The following is a 17,191-nucleotide window of genomic DNA, read 5'->3' on the forward strand; positions in this document are numbered from 1 at the left end:
AACTGCACCTGCCCTTCTGGGTGTTGAGTTTTGGGCTCCAGACTGGTCCCATGCTTTTCACTTCTCCCAGATCCAGACTTCTCCTAGAACTATTTTTCACAGTCTTGTGCCTCCAAATGGAAAAGGCAGCTGCCTTCACTAGCAGAATCCCGGTGATCACCAAGCTTACACAGTCCTCTCCACTCCTTCCTGTTCATCGGCTGCCTCTCTGTGGCCAGAGGGCAATCCCAGGCTTCAGCAGTTGCTGGACTCTAAAGCAATCTGAACTCTGAAGAACTTGGGCCTTCGAGAAGTCTAGGATTTCTCTTGCTCTGTCTCTCACGCACACACATACACACATAAAAACTTAAGAATCCTGTGAAAAAACATTCTAGGTGTTCATCTCTTTTTGAGCATCCATTGAGCTTCCAATTATCTACATAAATAGTTGGGATAAATCATTAAAATAGTATATTATACTACATATATGTCTTATATACACTACATACTATATATAATATGTATACTACATGTAGTGTGTATATGTGTATATAAACACACATATAATAGATATTTTCCATCGATAATAGAAATGGAGAGCTGGGAAAGAGTTTCTAAGTCAACTAAACCATCCCTTCTGTTTCACAGATGGACAGACTGAAGGACAAAGTGGGCTTTCTCATGAGTTCTAATAACTGGTTAAAGCCAGTGGGGCCTTAGCTCAAGCCATGAGCAAACACGAAGACAAGAGATAAGCAGTGCTTCCAAGTGTCGAAGGAGATGTAAACACTACGAATGGGCTACTGAGGCTTCAGGCTGTCCTGTATCCTCAGATGCATCCTTGCTTTAGGAATCCCTCTGGGATCTTTCTAGGAAGTCCACCCAAGTCAACTCCTCAGCCTGTTTCTTAACAGGGTCAAGAAATTGTGCAACAGTGACATAAAGCAAGGACTCTGGAGCTGGGCAGAATTGCAGATCTTGGCTTCACTATGAAGCATGTGTGAAATGCGGTCAAGTAATTAAAAATTCTGTCCTTCCAAAAATAACAGGGCAGGGAGAATATTGTTAAGCTATAACACCTACTATTTTTCTTCTCCAAAGGCATTTAGGTAAATTTGCTACTGCAAAAGCAGTGGCCAGGGTGAATGTGGCAGGTTCAATTTAGGAAGGTTCCTCAACTGAGAACAGCCTTCCAAATGTGATGATGGATTAGTTTAGTTTGGCTGCAGTGGAAACTCACAATCTTAGTATTGGAGGAGACTTCAGAGGTGAAGCTGTTTGACTCTTTAACTGTGCCAAGCTCTCTCCTATTAAGTTCTTTCGATATGATCACATTGCCCTTTCTTCCAGCAATTCATGGCTTATCCTAGAAGGCAGCCCTTTACACTGTTGGCTGCTTTCAATTGTTTGAAAGGCCTTTGTAGCTTTGAGCCAAAATTAGTCTTGTTTTCTTTGGCCAAATGATGTCTACAGATTGCGTTCTTATCTGTCCCACCAGGCTCTGATGAGGATTAGATGAGACAAGAGATTTGAAAGGAACTTGAAAAGTACAAAGCCAGTCTATTTTCAAGGTATTATTTTTTTGGAGATAATAAATATATTAAATGCACCTTTTTGTGATACAGATATTCAATCAGCAGATAAAGAAAGTATTGGAGATGCTGTACCTTGATTTCGGTAATGAACAGTTTGTGGCTGTCACGGAGATGGAGTCTGGATCGTTCCAGAACTGTGAAATCATGGTTAGTTTACAATAATTTTTCTATCACTATGAAAAACATGGCCAGGTACGTAGAGACCTAAAACAACACCCATTTGTTCTAAAATATTCTTTCTTTGCAAGGGATAGTGCAGAGAGTGAGAGACAGCGAGAGATCTTCCATCTGTTAGTTCACTTGAAGAATGCTTGGCTTGGGTACCTGTCACACATGTGGCAGACATGGATGAAGTTTCTGATTCCTGGCTTCACCCTGGCGGTTGTGCCATGTGGGGAGTGAGGCAGCAGATGGGAGATCTCTGCCTTTCTCTTTGTGTGTCCCTCTCTGTCACTTTGCCTTTCAAATATATAAGCAAAATTTAAAAAAATATTTCCAATCAGTTGTAGGACCAAGGTGCCCAATGGGTGCTGCTGCCAGAGGCTGTCTCAAGTCCTGGAGAGCAGGCTACCTGCCTCACCTGTGCTCCCTGTCTTCTGAATGATGTCAGGTTCTTCTTGCGCCTCAGCTCTTCTGAATTCTCCTCCTGCCTGGAGTCAGGACAAAGCTCTGCTAATGCAATGTCTGTGTGACTACATGAGACCCACACAGATAATTTCCCTTTCATAATTTCATAATTATGAAACACAATTATTGATAACATAGTCTTAGTCACAGTTTTCACACACATGCCAAGGTAGATTATACAAAACTCGAGGGTCGGTGCCAGTGCCATGGTGCAACAGGATAATCTTCCACCTTCAAGCACTGACATCCCATATGGGCACTGGTTTGTTTCTTGCCTGCTCTACTTCCCATCCAGCTCATGCTTATGGCTTGGGAAAGTAGCAGAAGATGGTCCAAGTTCTTGGACTATACACCCATATGGGAGACTTGGAAGAAGCTCCTGGCTTCTGGTTTTGGATTGGCTCCGCTCCGGACATTGTGGCCATTTGGGGAGTGAACCAGGAAATGGAAGATCTTTCTCTCTGTGTTTCTCCTCTCTGTAAATCTTCCTTTAAAATAATATTAATTTTTTAAAAATACAGAGTGAGGGTCATTATGGTGGTGGGGGAGGGCATGTCACTTTTAGAATTCTGCCTCTGATATTGTTCAAGAACCATTGCCAAGAACCTGAATGCAACAGTATACACGCAATGGGAGTCTCCAACCACACACAAAGGACTCAGCTCCCTAATGTTCTATATTTTTGTTGAGAGTTTGAATTTGCTTATACTGGAGACTCACAAAACTCAGACTATGTCTAGCTTCTAAAATAACTGGGATAGGTCTCTTGGCATAGCAGTTCAGATGGCACTTGGATCAAATGCATCTCACATGGGATTCCTAGGGTTTGAGTCCTGGCCCCACGTCCTGTTCTGGCCCCACTTGCTATTAGTCCTCACCTGGGGAAACAGTAGGTAATGGATCAACTAGTTGACTCCCTGCCATCCACAAGGGTAAGCTTCACTGCCCTGCATGCCCAGCTCCTGGGTTCAGCTGAAGTTGTTTGGGCGCACTGGAGAAGAGAACCAGCAGATGGGAGAGCTCTGTTTCTGTCTCTGTCCTTTTGCCTTTCAAATGAATTAAAACAAACACGAAGTGCCACATGTAACAAAGTGGAATGTAAAGAGTGGCAGATGCAAACTGATCTTGCCAGCACGTGCGTGCCAGTAGCATAGAAGTGTGGTTACACGGTGGTTCAAGCTCAACACAAAAATCAGAAAAGAGGAACATCCTTAGCACCAACCTAAGACAAATCTGTTTCTTTTATAATGTTTTGACATTTAATTTGAAATTTTTAAAATGTCCTTAGCTTTAATGTCCATAGTTGTAAGCTCTCCTTCTTCGACCAAGGGGGTTTGAGAACTCCCTCCATGAGGGCTGCTCATCTTTCCCTCTGCTTACTGGCCCTGCTGAGTATCTCCCACAATGTCGCATGTCTCATGCTCAAAAGAATCTTCAAAAAGTTCATGGAAAGTCCATTATGAAAAAGACTATGCATGAATTTTAAAAGTTAGTTATTTTATCTTCAAAAATAAGCTCATTTAATTTTCTACAGGAGTTTTTTGAAACTCTCCCAAATGCTCCAATAAAAAATAATAGCAGGGCTAGTGTTTAAACCCAAATAGTTGCAGTTGCTTTATATTATTTTTATGTTTGTTATATTTTGACAAACATAGAAATTCCATGAGTTACTTAAGACTCCAGAGATTAGAATTTGTAACACTAGGCAGTATGGAAGGTAACTATACAAAAATGAATATTTTCATATATGAAAAAGGAAATAAAATGGTAGGTATAATGACATTAGGAAATGACTTCTTAGTTACAATATCAAAAACATAATCTTCAAAGTAAAAATCAATAAATTGGACCTCAACAAAATTCAGAACATTTGTATTTCACGAAGTATCGCTAATAAAATGAAAAGATAAAATACTTGCAAACACATGCAATGTATCCAGAATATACAAAGAATTCTCACAACTCAGTAATAAGAAAAACAGATTAATCAAACACACTGGGCAACAGATATGAACAAAATCACATTAAAGATATATCAATAGTTAACGAACAGGAAAAGTTGCTCAACATCATTAATTTTATGCAAATACACATTAAAACCCGGATGAGATAGCAGCTCACATCTGTTAAATTGCCTCTAATAAATGAGACGGACCATAGTAAATACTGGCAAGGGTGCAGATCAGATGGAATCCCCAAACAGCCACAGGCAATATGATACCATCACTTTGGAAAACAGATTGGTTGTTTCTTAAAAAGTTAAACATAAATGCATCTCAGGACCCAGCAGTTCCCCCGGTTTGTAAGTACCCAAGAGTGAGGAAAACAAAAGTCATGTCCACACAATGACTTGCAGTTAATGATTAAAGGTGTATTATGTGCCATGTTTTCCAACAACTGGAAAGACACAATATACATCTATGAAATGGAATATTAATCAGAAACAAAACATAGTAATCTGTGAATATATATCATCATGAGCAAAAGACAGATAGAGATGGAAAGTAAATAAACAAAAGGGCCAGAAAATGAGGCCACACATTCTAAGATTCTGTTTATATGCTTCACTCTACTCAACAGCCAGTAAGTCAAAGATTTTCCCAAGGAATTCACAATATATAAAGGAAAAAAAAATAGAATAAAGTTAATGCTAAGTTGATCTTGAAATGAGCAAGGACTTTCAGTGTGTGTTGTGTATGTTTATGTGTTTTTAATTTTATTTATTTGAAAGGTAGAGAGAGAGAACAAGAGAGAGACTGACTCTTCCATTTGCTGGTTCATTTCCCAAATGCCCACAACTGCAGAGACAAGTCTGAAGTCAGGAACCTGGAGTGGGGACTCCAACCCAGCTACTCTCATATGGGATGCGGGCATCTCAAGTGGTGTCTTAATCGTGTCACCAAACTACTTCCAGTATCTATTTAAATGTCTTTCATCTAGTATCTATGCATATATATACAGAGACATAGATCTATATTTGAGAGAGAGAGAGTGTGTGTGTGTGTGAGAGAGAGAGAGAGAGAAAGAGAGAGAGAGAAACTGGATCACTTCCCAAATGTTTTCAGCAGCCAGGGCTGGGTAAGGTTTAACTTAATCTAGTCTCGCCCATGTGGGTGGCAGGGACCCAGTGACCTGAGCCAGTCATGACTGCCTCACAGGACCTATCTTAGCAGGAAGCTGGGATTGAGTAGCTCTAGCCAGGAAATGAAACCCAAGTTCTCTGATGTTGGATACAGGTATCTTGAAGCTGTCTTAACTGTTAGGACAAATGTCTACTTCAAGCAGTGACTTCCTGGAGAGGAACAGACAATGATGGTAACAAATAACTCACTAGAGAAGAAAATCTAAAAATCTAATAGCCAACCAACCCCTAATAATGCCTGAGTGATGGAGGACATCCAGAGGCAAACAAGACACAATTTTGACAAACAAGATCAGCGGACAGTCTAACAGTGGTGCTTGGTGTTGGTCAGTGCTGTGCAGGTAGTGCTATCACAAAGTCCTCGTTATAGTGGGAGCAGCATTTTGTCTCAAGGACACTGTTTCAGTACATGTGTCATGCAACTGTCTTTGATTCTTGGACTCTATCCTACAGAAATAATGAGAAACTGGATCAAAACGTTACATGTAAGTGAGTCCACGCCACTTCAGTAGCAAAGGCTGGAGTGTAACTCGTATGCCTCGAAATATGATTATGAGATTGAATTTATAGGATACTCGCAAGTAGACTGTGTTTCAGTCTATTAAAGTGTTTTAGAAGAATGTTTGGAGTATATGGTGTTAAGTAAAAACAAGCGGCCTGTGAAATTTTAAAGATCGCACATGAGTTCAACGTTGTTTTTCAAAATCCACATGTAGAAACAACTAAATATTGACAATGGTTAACACTGGGTGACTTTTCTTTTTTAGCAGCTTATTACATTCTCAAATTTTTTCCCAGTAAAAAATATCAGGGAAGGCCTTCAAAAGAAGTGTTGGATTTTCACGAGCCGTGCCCTTGTCTAGTCACCTTCAAAGATCGTTGCATCAATTATATCTCACTTACTTGCAGTAGTTCCTGAGAAATTAAGAAGCACTCAAAATTGGTAAGCGGTTGACTAAAACAGCACTTAACACAGCTCAGGGCAGAAAATGGCACTTGTGTGTGAAGGGGAGGGAAAGGAAGGCAAGGGGAGGAGATTGTCCAAATGTTGTGAAACAAGTTGTAAGAACTGCTTTTGTTCAGCCTGAAAAAATATTCCCATTTAGTTCTTCAACTTAGGGTCGTGCCAAAGACCTGCGACAATGGCTGAGCCATTCTGCCTATTTATACATTCAAGTCCCATCCAGGCAGTGGGAAATTCCAAAGAAATAGGCATAATCAGTGGAATGTACTGTAATACGGGTGTGCTTTTAATGAATGCGCAAAGGTTGTACGGATCAATTGTCCATTTGATTAATTCTTCTGGCAGCAGAGAATTAACTGTTCTCAGGCTGCACACCAGCAATGGCTGAATGCTCTTTAAACTGTGATTTTCTATGTAGAGGCCAATTCTTTTCTGTGCAAAAACATTTCTGGAGATAATAATGGAAGTCAATGAGAAAATGGAATATGCCATGTAAACATTCAACTCTATAGTACTTTGTCACAAAGGCATCTAACGTGCAAAGCAAGGTCAAGGTCTATACAGTATTCACTGTTATTTGCAGCAAATTTTCCTTTCAGGTTCGTGCTTGCATCATTTCACATAGTACATAATACATCCCTGTTTTAGAAAGAATTCATTGTCAAAAGTTTACCCTTCTCCTATATAAAGGATTTGGCATTAGCTTACAAAAGACCTCCAAATCCAAAGAGATAGTTATCTTCTTCAACTCATGGGAAGTTGCATAGCCGCAGGGTAAAGAAAAGTCTGGTACTTTTTGTTACTCAGAATGATAATATTTGAGATGCCAGTGGAAAGAAACAAATTGTTCTGGAAGGTATGGGGAAGCTAAGTATATAACCAGAATTTCAGACACTCTTTTTTTTTTTTTTTCACATTCAGGAGTATTTCTCAGAGTCCTGTTATGTGACAAACATAGTACTGGGTCCTGAGAGAAGCACAGGGAGTGGGTCAAACTAAATGTGGGCCAGCACTGTGATACAGTAAGCTAAGCTGCTGCCTGCAATGCAGCAGCTTATCAGTGACTGACTTCTCCACATTTGATCTAACCCTAGGCTACTGTGCTTGGGAAGGTAGATGGTCCTACCAGAAGAGGATGGTCCAAACACTTCTACCTTATCACCCCGAGGGGATATCCAGAAGTAGCTCTAAGCTCCTGGCTTCAGATGGCCCAGTCCTGCCCACTATGACCATGTGGGGAATGAATCAGTGAGTGGAAGATGTGTGTGTGTGTATCTCTCTTTTTCCCTCTATCACTTTGCCTTTCAAATAAATACATTTTGGGGGGTAAAACTAAATGTTATCATGGAACAAGCTTATCAAAAAGTCTAGAGTGGAAGGCACACATTAATCAAATCTTTCAAATGCATAACGGCTTCATTAGTCCATCCTTAACTAGTAGCTCAGATTTCAAGGTAAGTAGAAAAACTCACTTCAAGAGGAATTCTGCACCAGATATCCTCCCTTCCTATGCGTTACTGAGCATCATCATAAAAACAGCAGCACTCACAACTCAACCTGCTTGCAGCTTGAAATGGGACCACTTTTACTTCAATCCACATTAGAAAAACCCCTCCGACTAACTGGGATAAAGTAAAATGCCTTCAATCTCCCCACAAGGCACACACACTCCAGTTAATGCTGCCTTTACCACCCCAGTTGCAGACAGATCTGTGCCTCCTTTTGAACAGGTGTTAATCTGCCTTGTGTCCTAAATTGGGGTAGAGAGGAAATGACCTCCCAGCTAAGATCAAAGGACAGGACAGTTAGTTGCTCCTTTCTGTCTGAGAGCAAGGGTACAATAGGGTCTTTGGTAGATCTCACTTTCAAGTCATTTCTCTTCTCCATTCTTTTATTTTGGTCTGGGGCTTCCATATGCAACACCTAATGAGAGCTGGTGAGAAAGCAGCCAACAGGGCCGACAAAGATGCCAGTTCACAAAAAGGATAAACACAGCCAGCATATAAACAGATGAATGAGCCAGTCCATTTCAGAATAGCGAGAGTACTGGGAAGAAGATAATCAGGGGTCACTATTAGGGTCATATGCTATGTGTGTGTGTGTGTATGAGAGAGAGAGAGAGAGAGAGAGAGAGAGAGAGAGAGAGAGAGAGCGCACAACTGGGAAGGCCCTCAGAATTGAGCCTAGAACTTATGAATGAGAAGGCACCAGTAGAACAGAGCCTGAAGAAAGGCATTCTACACAGGGAAGTGAAGACGCCACATTGCAATGAATTTCAAGTGATCTAAGGGATAGAAGAGGTCAAGTGGTTGGAGCATGGGGAGTGAGGCATCAGGGAAGCTTCAGGGAATTACCATGTCCTCTGAAGAGTTCAGTGTAGGTGAAGTGGAGAACCACCGAACCAATAGCTATAGTGATGTGACTCTAGGGGATCACCTACCAAAAGAGAGATGCAAGTGTTAAAGGGTAGTGGCTTGAGTGGGATTCTGGGTGCCAGAGTAGGTGGTGAAATAAATTAAAGAAATGAAAAAAAAAACTTTAGGGAAGATGAATCACAAAGTCTTCATCTAGGGATGATGTTGGGATTTTTAAGGGCTTTAGACTACTCATTTTCCATTCATTTTTATTATAATTGAACTAATTTGCAAATATTTATCAGACATCTGGAGACAGATGCAGGGATCTAACTAAAAGACAAGCAATACTGTTTAAAACAGGCTGAGAAAGAAATTAAGCGAAAAAAATGGCACAGGATCTTATCAGGCCATTCTAACCTTCACAATTTATGGCGATTTCTTCATTTATTTTGAGCCATTTGTCTCAGTGAGCCAGCCATTCAGACATGAAAAATCTTTGTTGGAGAAGAGATTTAGTGTTCAAAGGCATCACCAGGAAAGGACACCAGCTCCTAGCAGGATGGACAGAAGTCCCAGCAGAATTAAAACATCATTTCTCACGTGGACCATGACCTTATTGCCCTATCCTCTTCTCTTCTCTGTCCAGGCTCTGCTGTCAGATAAATCTTTATAAAGTACAGTTCTCACTGTTTTACTCCTTTGAGGAAAAATTTTCCACAGTTTATCAGCACTTTCTGAATGAGGAAATGAATCTGTCTCACTCCCTGGTCTTGACTTCAAGATGATTGACTTCCTTCCCCCAAATCAGGAGGCTCTGTGCTCCCTCTCCCAGAAATATTCCTTAAGTTTTTCCATCTTCTAGACTTTGTGCACAATATTCCACTTACTAGAAAGTAATGGCTAGCTCTTTCACTTTTGAGGCTCTAGACCACTTTTCAAGAAAATTAGAGAGAGATTAATTTCCCATCTACTGGTTGACCCCACAGAGAACTTGGACAGGGATGGGTCAGAGGTAGGATTCAGGAACTCAATCCAGCTCTTCTACGTGGGTGGCAGCAGTCTGAGTACTTGTGTCACTATTGTCAACTACCTGACTACAGATTGACAAAAAACTGGAATCAGAATATTGCCAGGACTCGTACCCAAACATTCAGATATGGGATGTAGGTGTCTTCATTGCATCTTAACTGTTGGGGTAAATGCCTACTTCTAGATCACTTCAACAATGGTTTTCACAGATGCCGTTAAACGTGGGACAGGGATAGATTTCTCTACGGTTTCAAGAACACGCTACAGCACCATTACAAACCACTGAAAGCTTACTGCAATTCCGCATTTCCTTCAAGGTTCACATCAGACATCATCTCTTCTCTGAAGCTCTCTTAATCCTCTTCTTCCTAGTGGGCGTGGAGGGACTTTCCACACCCAGAGGGCTCCCCACTGAGTCCCTTTCTCAGAAATTTTGTAGCATATGGCTTGGTACCCTATGAAATTGTACCTTTTCTGTTTGAGCTATTTAAAAATTTTACCAACAAGCATCGCCCAAATCATCCACAGCCTTAAATGTCATGTGCTCAGGGTGTACCTTCACTAGAACTGATGTTTAAGGGCAGGAAATGTTTCCGTCACTAAGTCATGATACATGCATCCATGAGAATGTACATACTTCAGGAACTCCTTAATCACTGGGACTTCCTTGCTTTCATTATTATATTCCTAGAGTGAGAAGTGCTAAATAAATACACTGGTTGGTTGATCAATTGATGGATAAGCAAATAATAATAGAGGTCAGTTATTCAGTATTTCTTTCATACTACACTGTAAGCAATACTGTCTTTGTCCTCACAAAAATCATGAGGTGTGGGTTACTGCCTGCATTTCTGATATGAGGAAACCAAAAACTAGGTTGATAATTCTCGTGGCCAAACAACTGGTATGTGTTAGAGCTGGTGTTGGAAACCAGCTGTGCCTGATTGCCTAGCGCATTGATTTTGCTTGCTATGTTCCTGGAGGACCTCTGCCCTACGCCCCTTCTGCTCTATTCCACAGCTCCTTCTGTTGAGACAGGTCCTTTCCCTGTGGACAAATAACAGCTGATGGCAATCATGACCTTGGATGACCACTGGATGGACGGCCTGAACCAGATGGCAGTAGAGCTGTCACCTGTGCTCACCTGTCAGTCAAAGGTGTGATCACCAGGCGAGGGGTGTTCCCCAGGTATTCGTAGGAATACAAGAACTGGGCATCGCAGATGTTTGCAAAGCAGTGTTTGGTCTCATCATCCCAATGGTGGCGCAACTGGGACAGCCAGAGGAAAGCCTGGGCATTGTCCACCTATAGAGAGAGTGTGAGTGTCAGGGGATAAATCATTGTGTCCAAGAGGTAGTAGGTGTCTCCCACTCCCCATCTCAGGGCCACAGGATACATAAGGCTGTTTATAACTTAGCTGTTATCTACTGTTAAAAAAATGTGGAAATGTAGCATGCTGTGATTATCATGGCACAAAAAGCACAAGCTACCCTGCTTATAAACACTCTTCAGGTTTTATCTTAATGGTAAGTTGAAAATATTGTGAATCCAAAATGCATTCAATACACCTAACTTACTAAACAGCATAGCATAGCCCATCTTAGCCAATTCAGATCAGTTATAGTAGCTACCGCTGGGTTAACGAAAAGTTAATACTAACTCAAAAAAGCCCATTTTATAGTAAAGTAATGAATATCTCATGTAATTTCCTGAATACTGTACTAAAAACCACCAAGAAGTTAAAAAAAAATCCAGGGCCAAATGTCATGAAGTCAGGGATCATCTGCATACCGTCCTGATGGAGGAGGTTTAAAAGGTAGGAGCAGCCACCATGATCCTCTTTCTGTCCGGTGAGTATGGTGTAAGAGACCCAAGTCTGACTCCATGGCAGCTACTTTCACAAAGAGGAATATCTCTGGACCCTCAGGACCCACCTTCTGAGCGATCATCTTGGCCACAACATCCCGAGCATGCACATCGATGGTGCATATGGTCATGATCTTCTGCCGGTCCCCCTTGGACAGCTCGCCAACCAGCATGGTGATGAGTGTCTTTAGCTGGGCCACTTGCTTCTTGTAATAGTCTTTCATGGCACTCTCATAGCCTTCCTCCAGCCTGGCAAATGCAATGCCTACTTCTGTCGTCCACCAGATCTGAGTGCAGGTCAAGGCCACCTGCGGCATCAGGAGTCATTTTAGGAAAGCTGTTACCATGGCTGTTCCCAACCCGCCGACTCATTGCACAGCAGGGGCTCGAGATGTAATTGTGTGGGTGACATCGCCCCTTCCCTCCACCCCCTTCTTCCGGCATTGACTAAGTGAACCATATGTTCTACTTTGCTCTATGTCCTTGGAGGAGTGAAGCAGCTAAAACACAAAGTGGGGTAGGGCAAGGGGAAGCATTTTCTTCTCTAGAAAAATGTGTCAACCAAAGATTTATCTTGGTCAATTAACAGCTTCTAGAAATGGCTGCACTGATCACTTAGGTTTTAACAAGCAGTTTCCTGTTTCCTGGACTCGAGAGGGTAGCAGTATGGAGACTGAGCATCTCAATAGCACTCCCTCCAGCCTTCTGTGGTCTGAGGATTTTAACATCTGTGGCATGTTTGCTTGTCTACAGTACTTTGAATACATTTTTAGGGAGTGGCATGATGGCCCGGAAGGTAAGGCTGCCACCTACAACACTGGCATCTCATGTTGGAGCTCTGATTCAAGTCCTGGCTGCTCTAAGAATCCTGCTTCCACTGATATGCCTGAAAAGAACAATAAATGATGGCCCAAGTACTTGTATTTCTCCCCGGAAGATCTGGGTGGAATTCATGGCTTCTGACTTCAGATTGGGTCTGCCACACCTCCTGGGATCATTTGGGAAGTGAACTTGAGGATGGACAATCTGTCCATGACCCACTTTACTTCTCTCTGTACCTGACCTTCAAGTAAATAAATAAATAAATAATTTAAAAAGCCTATACCCTTAAAGTATGTACTTTTGAAAGACAAGGTAATGATTATTCAGAGTGGTAGGCAAGAATTTCATACTATTCAGAGGTTAAAATTAATAAATTGAAAAAGTTACTGAAATAAAAGTTTCTACTGTTTTATACAGATGCATAGTTTTGATCACTCATGGCATATAATTTATTTTCTCGTACTTTATCCGAGCGGACGAAGACGGACAGATATAGATCTCCATCTGCTGGTCACTGTCCAATTCCTGAAAGATCTGGGGCTGGATCAGTTCGAAGCAAAGGGTCAGGAGCTCAGTTAATAGTTCCCAATTGGGACCATCATCAACTGCCTCCAAGGGTCAGCCTTAGCAGAACCATCATCTGATCCCTCCCAGGATGCATTAGCAAGAAGGTGGATCAAAAGTACAGTGGCAAGGACACAATCCAGTACTTGGATTTCAGATGTGGGCATTCCAAGCAGCCGAACAATACCCGCCCAGCCCCTTCTCTGCTTTTAGCTTGCCCATTCCTGCTTCAAACCTCAGCTTGAATAGCTTATCATCAGGAAGGGAATCACCAGGCCCTGCTACCTAGTTACAGGTTCCCAGTGAACACCAAGCTACTCCTAGTATCACATCAGTCACATTAGTGAGTGACTGAGTTCCACGCTAACCTGTGAATTCCAGCAGGTTCAGTTATGTAGTCTTATTCTCTACTTGTTCTGCGCTCAATCAGGAGCTTCACAAACACAAACGAACTGATTCAAAGAATGGAGTTGTTCACATTTCTCACTGCTGGAGCCAATGATGGTAAAAATAGACCATCCTTGACTTCTTTATTTTCTTTCAAGATCTATTTATGTATTTGAAAGGCAGAATTACACAGAGAAGCAGGCAGAGGGAGAAACACACACACACACACACACACACACACACACACACGGGAGATTTTCGATTTTTCGTCACCAAGTGGCTGTAACAGCTGGGGCTAAGCCAGGCCAAAGCCAGGAGCCTGGAGCTCCATCTGGATCTCCAATATGAGTGGCAAGGGCCCAAGTGCTTGGGACATTCTCCATTGCTTTCCCAAGCACTTTTGCAGAGAACTAGATTAGATGTGGATCTGCTGGGACTTGAATAGGTACTCATTTGGGATGCTGGTGTCACAGGTGGTAACTTAACCTGCTAAACCATAATGCCAGCCCTTATCCTTGACTTTCCATGGCTTTCACCCCTGTTCCCTTTAGCTGACCCCTCCCAGCTGTCTAGAATTGAGGCCCCTCCTGATTGTGAAGCCCAGGAAGTCTGTGGGCTTGAAAACTCTGAAGGCTCGGGGAGGTTACTGATGGAGAGAGCCTATGAGAGGGAGAGAGCCCACCTAGGTGGTGCCAGGGGGATACCTGGGCCGGGTAGTCAAACAGCCATTGTTCCCTCAGCTTCTCTTCATATGCAGTGACACCTTCTGTCATCTCGTGCCTCACAGTCGCCTTCATGTGCACAAGCACACGGTTCAGCCAAATTTCTACCTGGAAGAAGATTTGGGTTAGGCATGACTTGCCTAAAGTGCTGGTATAAACATTATGCTTCCTTCTACTCAGCCTGCGTGAGTGAACAAAGTGGAGCCTGGCTATGGGGTGCAACCCTCTCCCCACACCCCAACGACCAGCAGAAAACACAGGGAGATGTTCTGCTTGTGCAAACCAGCACGACAATGACGGAGAACCGGAGTTGATTAACAATGGGCCGATGCACCCATTGGAAGCATGAACATCAGGGTAGCAGGGTCAGCATAGGGAAGGCTGCTTCCCAGGGTTTGTACGAGGGAATCTAAATCTGGGTTGAACAAAGTGTAAATAAATCAGTGGATGCTTATCCCTGCGTTCACACTGAGGATAGAGATGAAAGCTGGGACTGTGCTTCCCAACTAAATGCTTTTTGGATCCACAAAAATGCATTCTGAATGAAGCCCCGAGGCTACTGGCCAAACTCATCTCACTGAGAACTGGTGATTATTTTCTGGTAGAGAACTGCCTTCCCAGATGATATGGATAAAGGTAGCACACTGTAAAAGATCCTTTAGCAGCTGTTACTCTGCACTATATTGGAAGCCTTGAGGCAATGCTTTGCTGGGTCGCTGAGGATAAAGATTACAAAAGGAAGGAGGTTTATCACATCGTGGTGGTGCTGAAGTAAGGGTAAGGGTGAAGTCTCTGGGTCCATGTTCCTTGATTTGGACAGGAAGGTAATTGGCTCCCCAAAGGGGATGGCTATGGGAGCAAGCGACTCAGAGTTAACAGTGCAGAGAGGGGATTTCTTGGACAAATGGCTGATTCTGAGGGATATTTTCTGCAGGGGGAAAGGTATCTATGTGTCAGATTCCCTGGCAGGGTGCCCCCCGGTGTTGTCCTCTTAATATCTGCTGGTGCTGCTGATCTTTTAAAAATATTTACGGTAGACTCAAGCAGTTGTTGATGTGCATTTTATTCCTCTCTGCCCATGTTTTCTGGTGCAGGAAGGGAGATGGCTGGTGATATATGTCCCTCCCAGAGAGGACAGCAGGGCACGAGAGGTTGTTGTGGTGTCAGTTCTAGTCAGGAGAAGTGGGCCATCCCAGGATATGGACAGCAGTGCAGGCTTGAGCCCAGCATCCCCAGAGTTGAGGCTGACCCTATTGGAGTGCAGAGACTAGAGGGAGGTAGGCATGGGGAGGGAGATGGGCTGTCGTGTTACCTGCCCACTGCAGTCACAGGGCTCGCTGAAGGCCACATACTCGTCTTCTTTGCTGTACATGCCGAGACTGATCTTGGTAGGTTTCTCACTACCATCCAGCTGGAACTGCATCTTGGTCATGTTGTCAAAGAGTTTGGAAAGGTGGCGCTGAACCTATGAAGGAAAGTCATATCAGGGAACTGGAGAACGTGCCTAAGAAGCTGCTTGTCAGAACTGCTTTTTTAAAAAAATATATTCATCTTTATTGGAAGGCAGTTTTATGAAGAGAAGGAGATACAGAGAGATCTTTCAACTGCTCATTCACTCCCCAAGTGGCAGCAATGTCTGAAACTGAGCCAATTTGCAGCTGGGAGTGTCTTCCAGGTCTCCCACATGGGTGCAGGGTCCCAAGGCTTTGGGCCATCCTCTACTGCTTTCCCAGACCAAAGGCAGCGAGATGGATGGAAACTGGAGCAGCCGAGACACACAAACCAGCTCCCATAGGGATCCTGGTGTTTGCAAGGCAAGAATTTAACCATGTTGAACCATCACGTTGGACCTGTTTGTTAGAATTGTTTAGGGACCTATTGTGTATCAACTCTTTAGTGGTGGATCCCAAGCATTTAGAAGGGAACTTTGTGAAAACACTGGTGATGAGATGATAGTAGTTAAATGAATCATATACAAGTGACTAAAGTATTATAACATGAATGGGAATTGTGCACAAGTTACAAACCGATGAAGCCACAAGTGATTTAATTAAATTCCTTGTTCTGGATCTACTATAGAAAAGATGATTTATCAATCTTTATGTAAAAAACACAGTTGTACAAGAGGAGATGAGCAGAGCATGGGGTAGTAGAGAAGCTAATGCCTTCAGGGTTAGAGGGTCATGAAGGTTGGTGACAGGTCGGTGCCAGGAAGCCACCTTGTGGCAAACACACACAAACAGGGTGCAAGGCAAGGGAATCTGGCTGGGCCAAGTTGCTCCCCAACATGTTATCTGTGAAGCCTGTGGAAGTGATGCTGGTGACATCGACACTGAAGTCCCGAAGTAAAATAAGTGCACATGGGATGCCAGTGCAGTGTGTGGTACCTTCACCTGCTTTGCCACAGCACCAACTCCTGTAATGTTCTTACTTAGAGGAGAGGAAGAATCCAAGCATATTCATTCAGGGAGATTATGAATCCAAGCATATTCATTCAGGGAGATTATGACGGTTGTTGAGCAGAGACCACCCCCACTGACTTGGGATATATATCTCAGTGGAGCAGGTCTGTCTTTATCCATGTACAAACACTCATGGTCACAGTGGATTAAAACAACAACAGTCACGCTATGAAATTTAATAGAAGGAGAAATCAGAACTCAAGAGATAGAACAAGAACATAAGCATATTTAAACCGTTTTCTTACTGACTGGAGTGTTTCTTTATGTGCATTTTGTTTATTTCTCTTGCCACATATCTACATATTATATATGTATTATTTATATACCATATGCACACGTTTATGGGGAAAGTGATTTTGGAAAAAAATCACCTAGTTTTGATCTCAATTGCAAAACAGAGACGTGAAATCTGTAAAATACACAGTAAGGGGGGGCTGGCACAATTGCTCAACAGGTTAATCCTCCATCTTCTGGTACCAGCTTCACTTCTGATTCAGCTCTCTGCCTATGGCCTGGGAAAGCTGCAGAGGACGGCTCAGGCGTTTTGGACACTCCTGTGGGAGACCCAGAAGAGGCTCCTAACTCCCAGCTCAGATCAGCACAGCTCTGACTATTTTGGCCATTTTAGGAGTGAACCAGAGGATGGAAGATCTTTTTCTTTCTGTTCTTCTCTCT

General features: G+C 42.7%; 1 protein-coding gene across 1 annotated transcript in view; it reads right to left on the minus strand.

Moving 5' to 3' along the window:
• Positions 1–17,191, minus strand: part of DNAH9 (dynein axonemal heavy chain 9) — a 283,503-nt gene that overhangs the window by 175,608 nt on the left and 90,704 nt on the right. The window contains exons 23-26 of the mRNA XM_041000388.1: positions 15,367–15,519; positions 14,037–14,162; positions 11,628–11,867; positions 10,838–10,998 (exon numbers count right to left, since the gene is read on the minus strand). Coding sequence (XP_040856322.1) covers positions 10,838–10,998; positions 11,628–11,867; positions 14,037–14,162; positions 15,367–15,519 — 680 coding nt within the window. The remainder of the gene's footprint in view (positions 1–10,837; positions 10,999–11,627; positions 11,868–14,036; positions 14,163–15,366; positions 15,520–17,191) is intronic.

Source organism: Ochotona curzoniae, unplaced genomic scaffold (assembly GCF_017591425.1).
Source record: "Ochotona curzoniae isolate NIBS_2020 unplaced genomic scaffold, NIBS_Ocur_1.0 scaffold_2453, whole genome shotgun sequence".
Lineage (NCBI taxonomy): Eukaryota > Metazoa > Chordata > Mammalia > Lagomorpha > Ochotonidae > Ochotona > Ochotona curzoniae.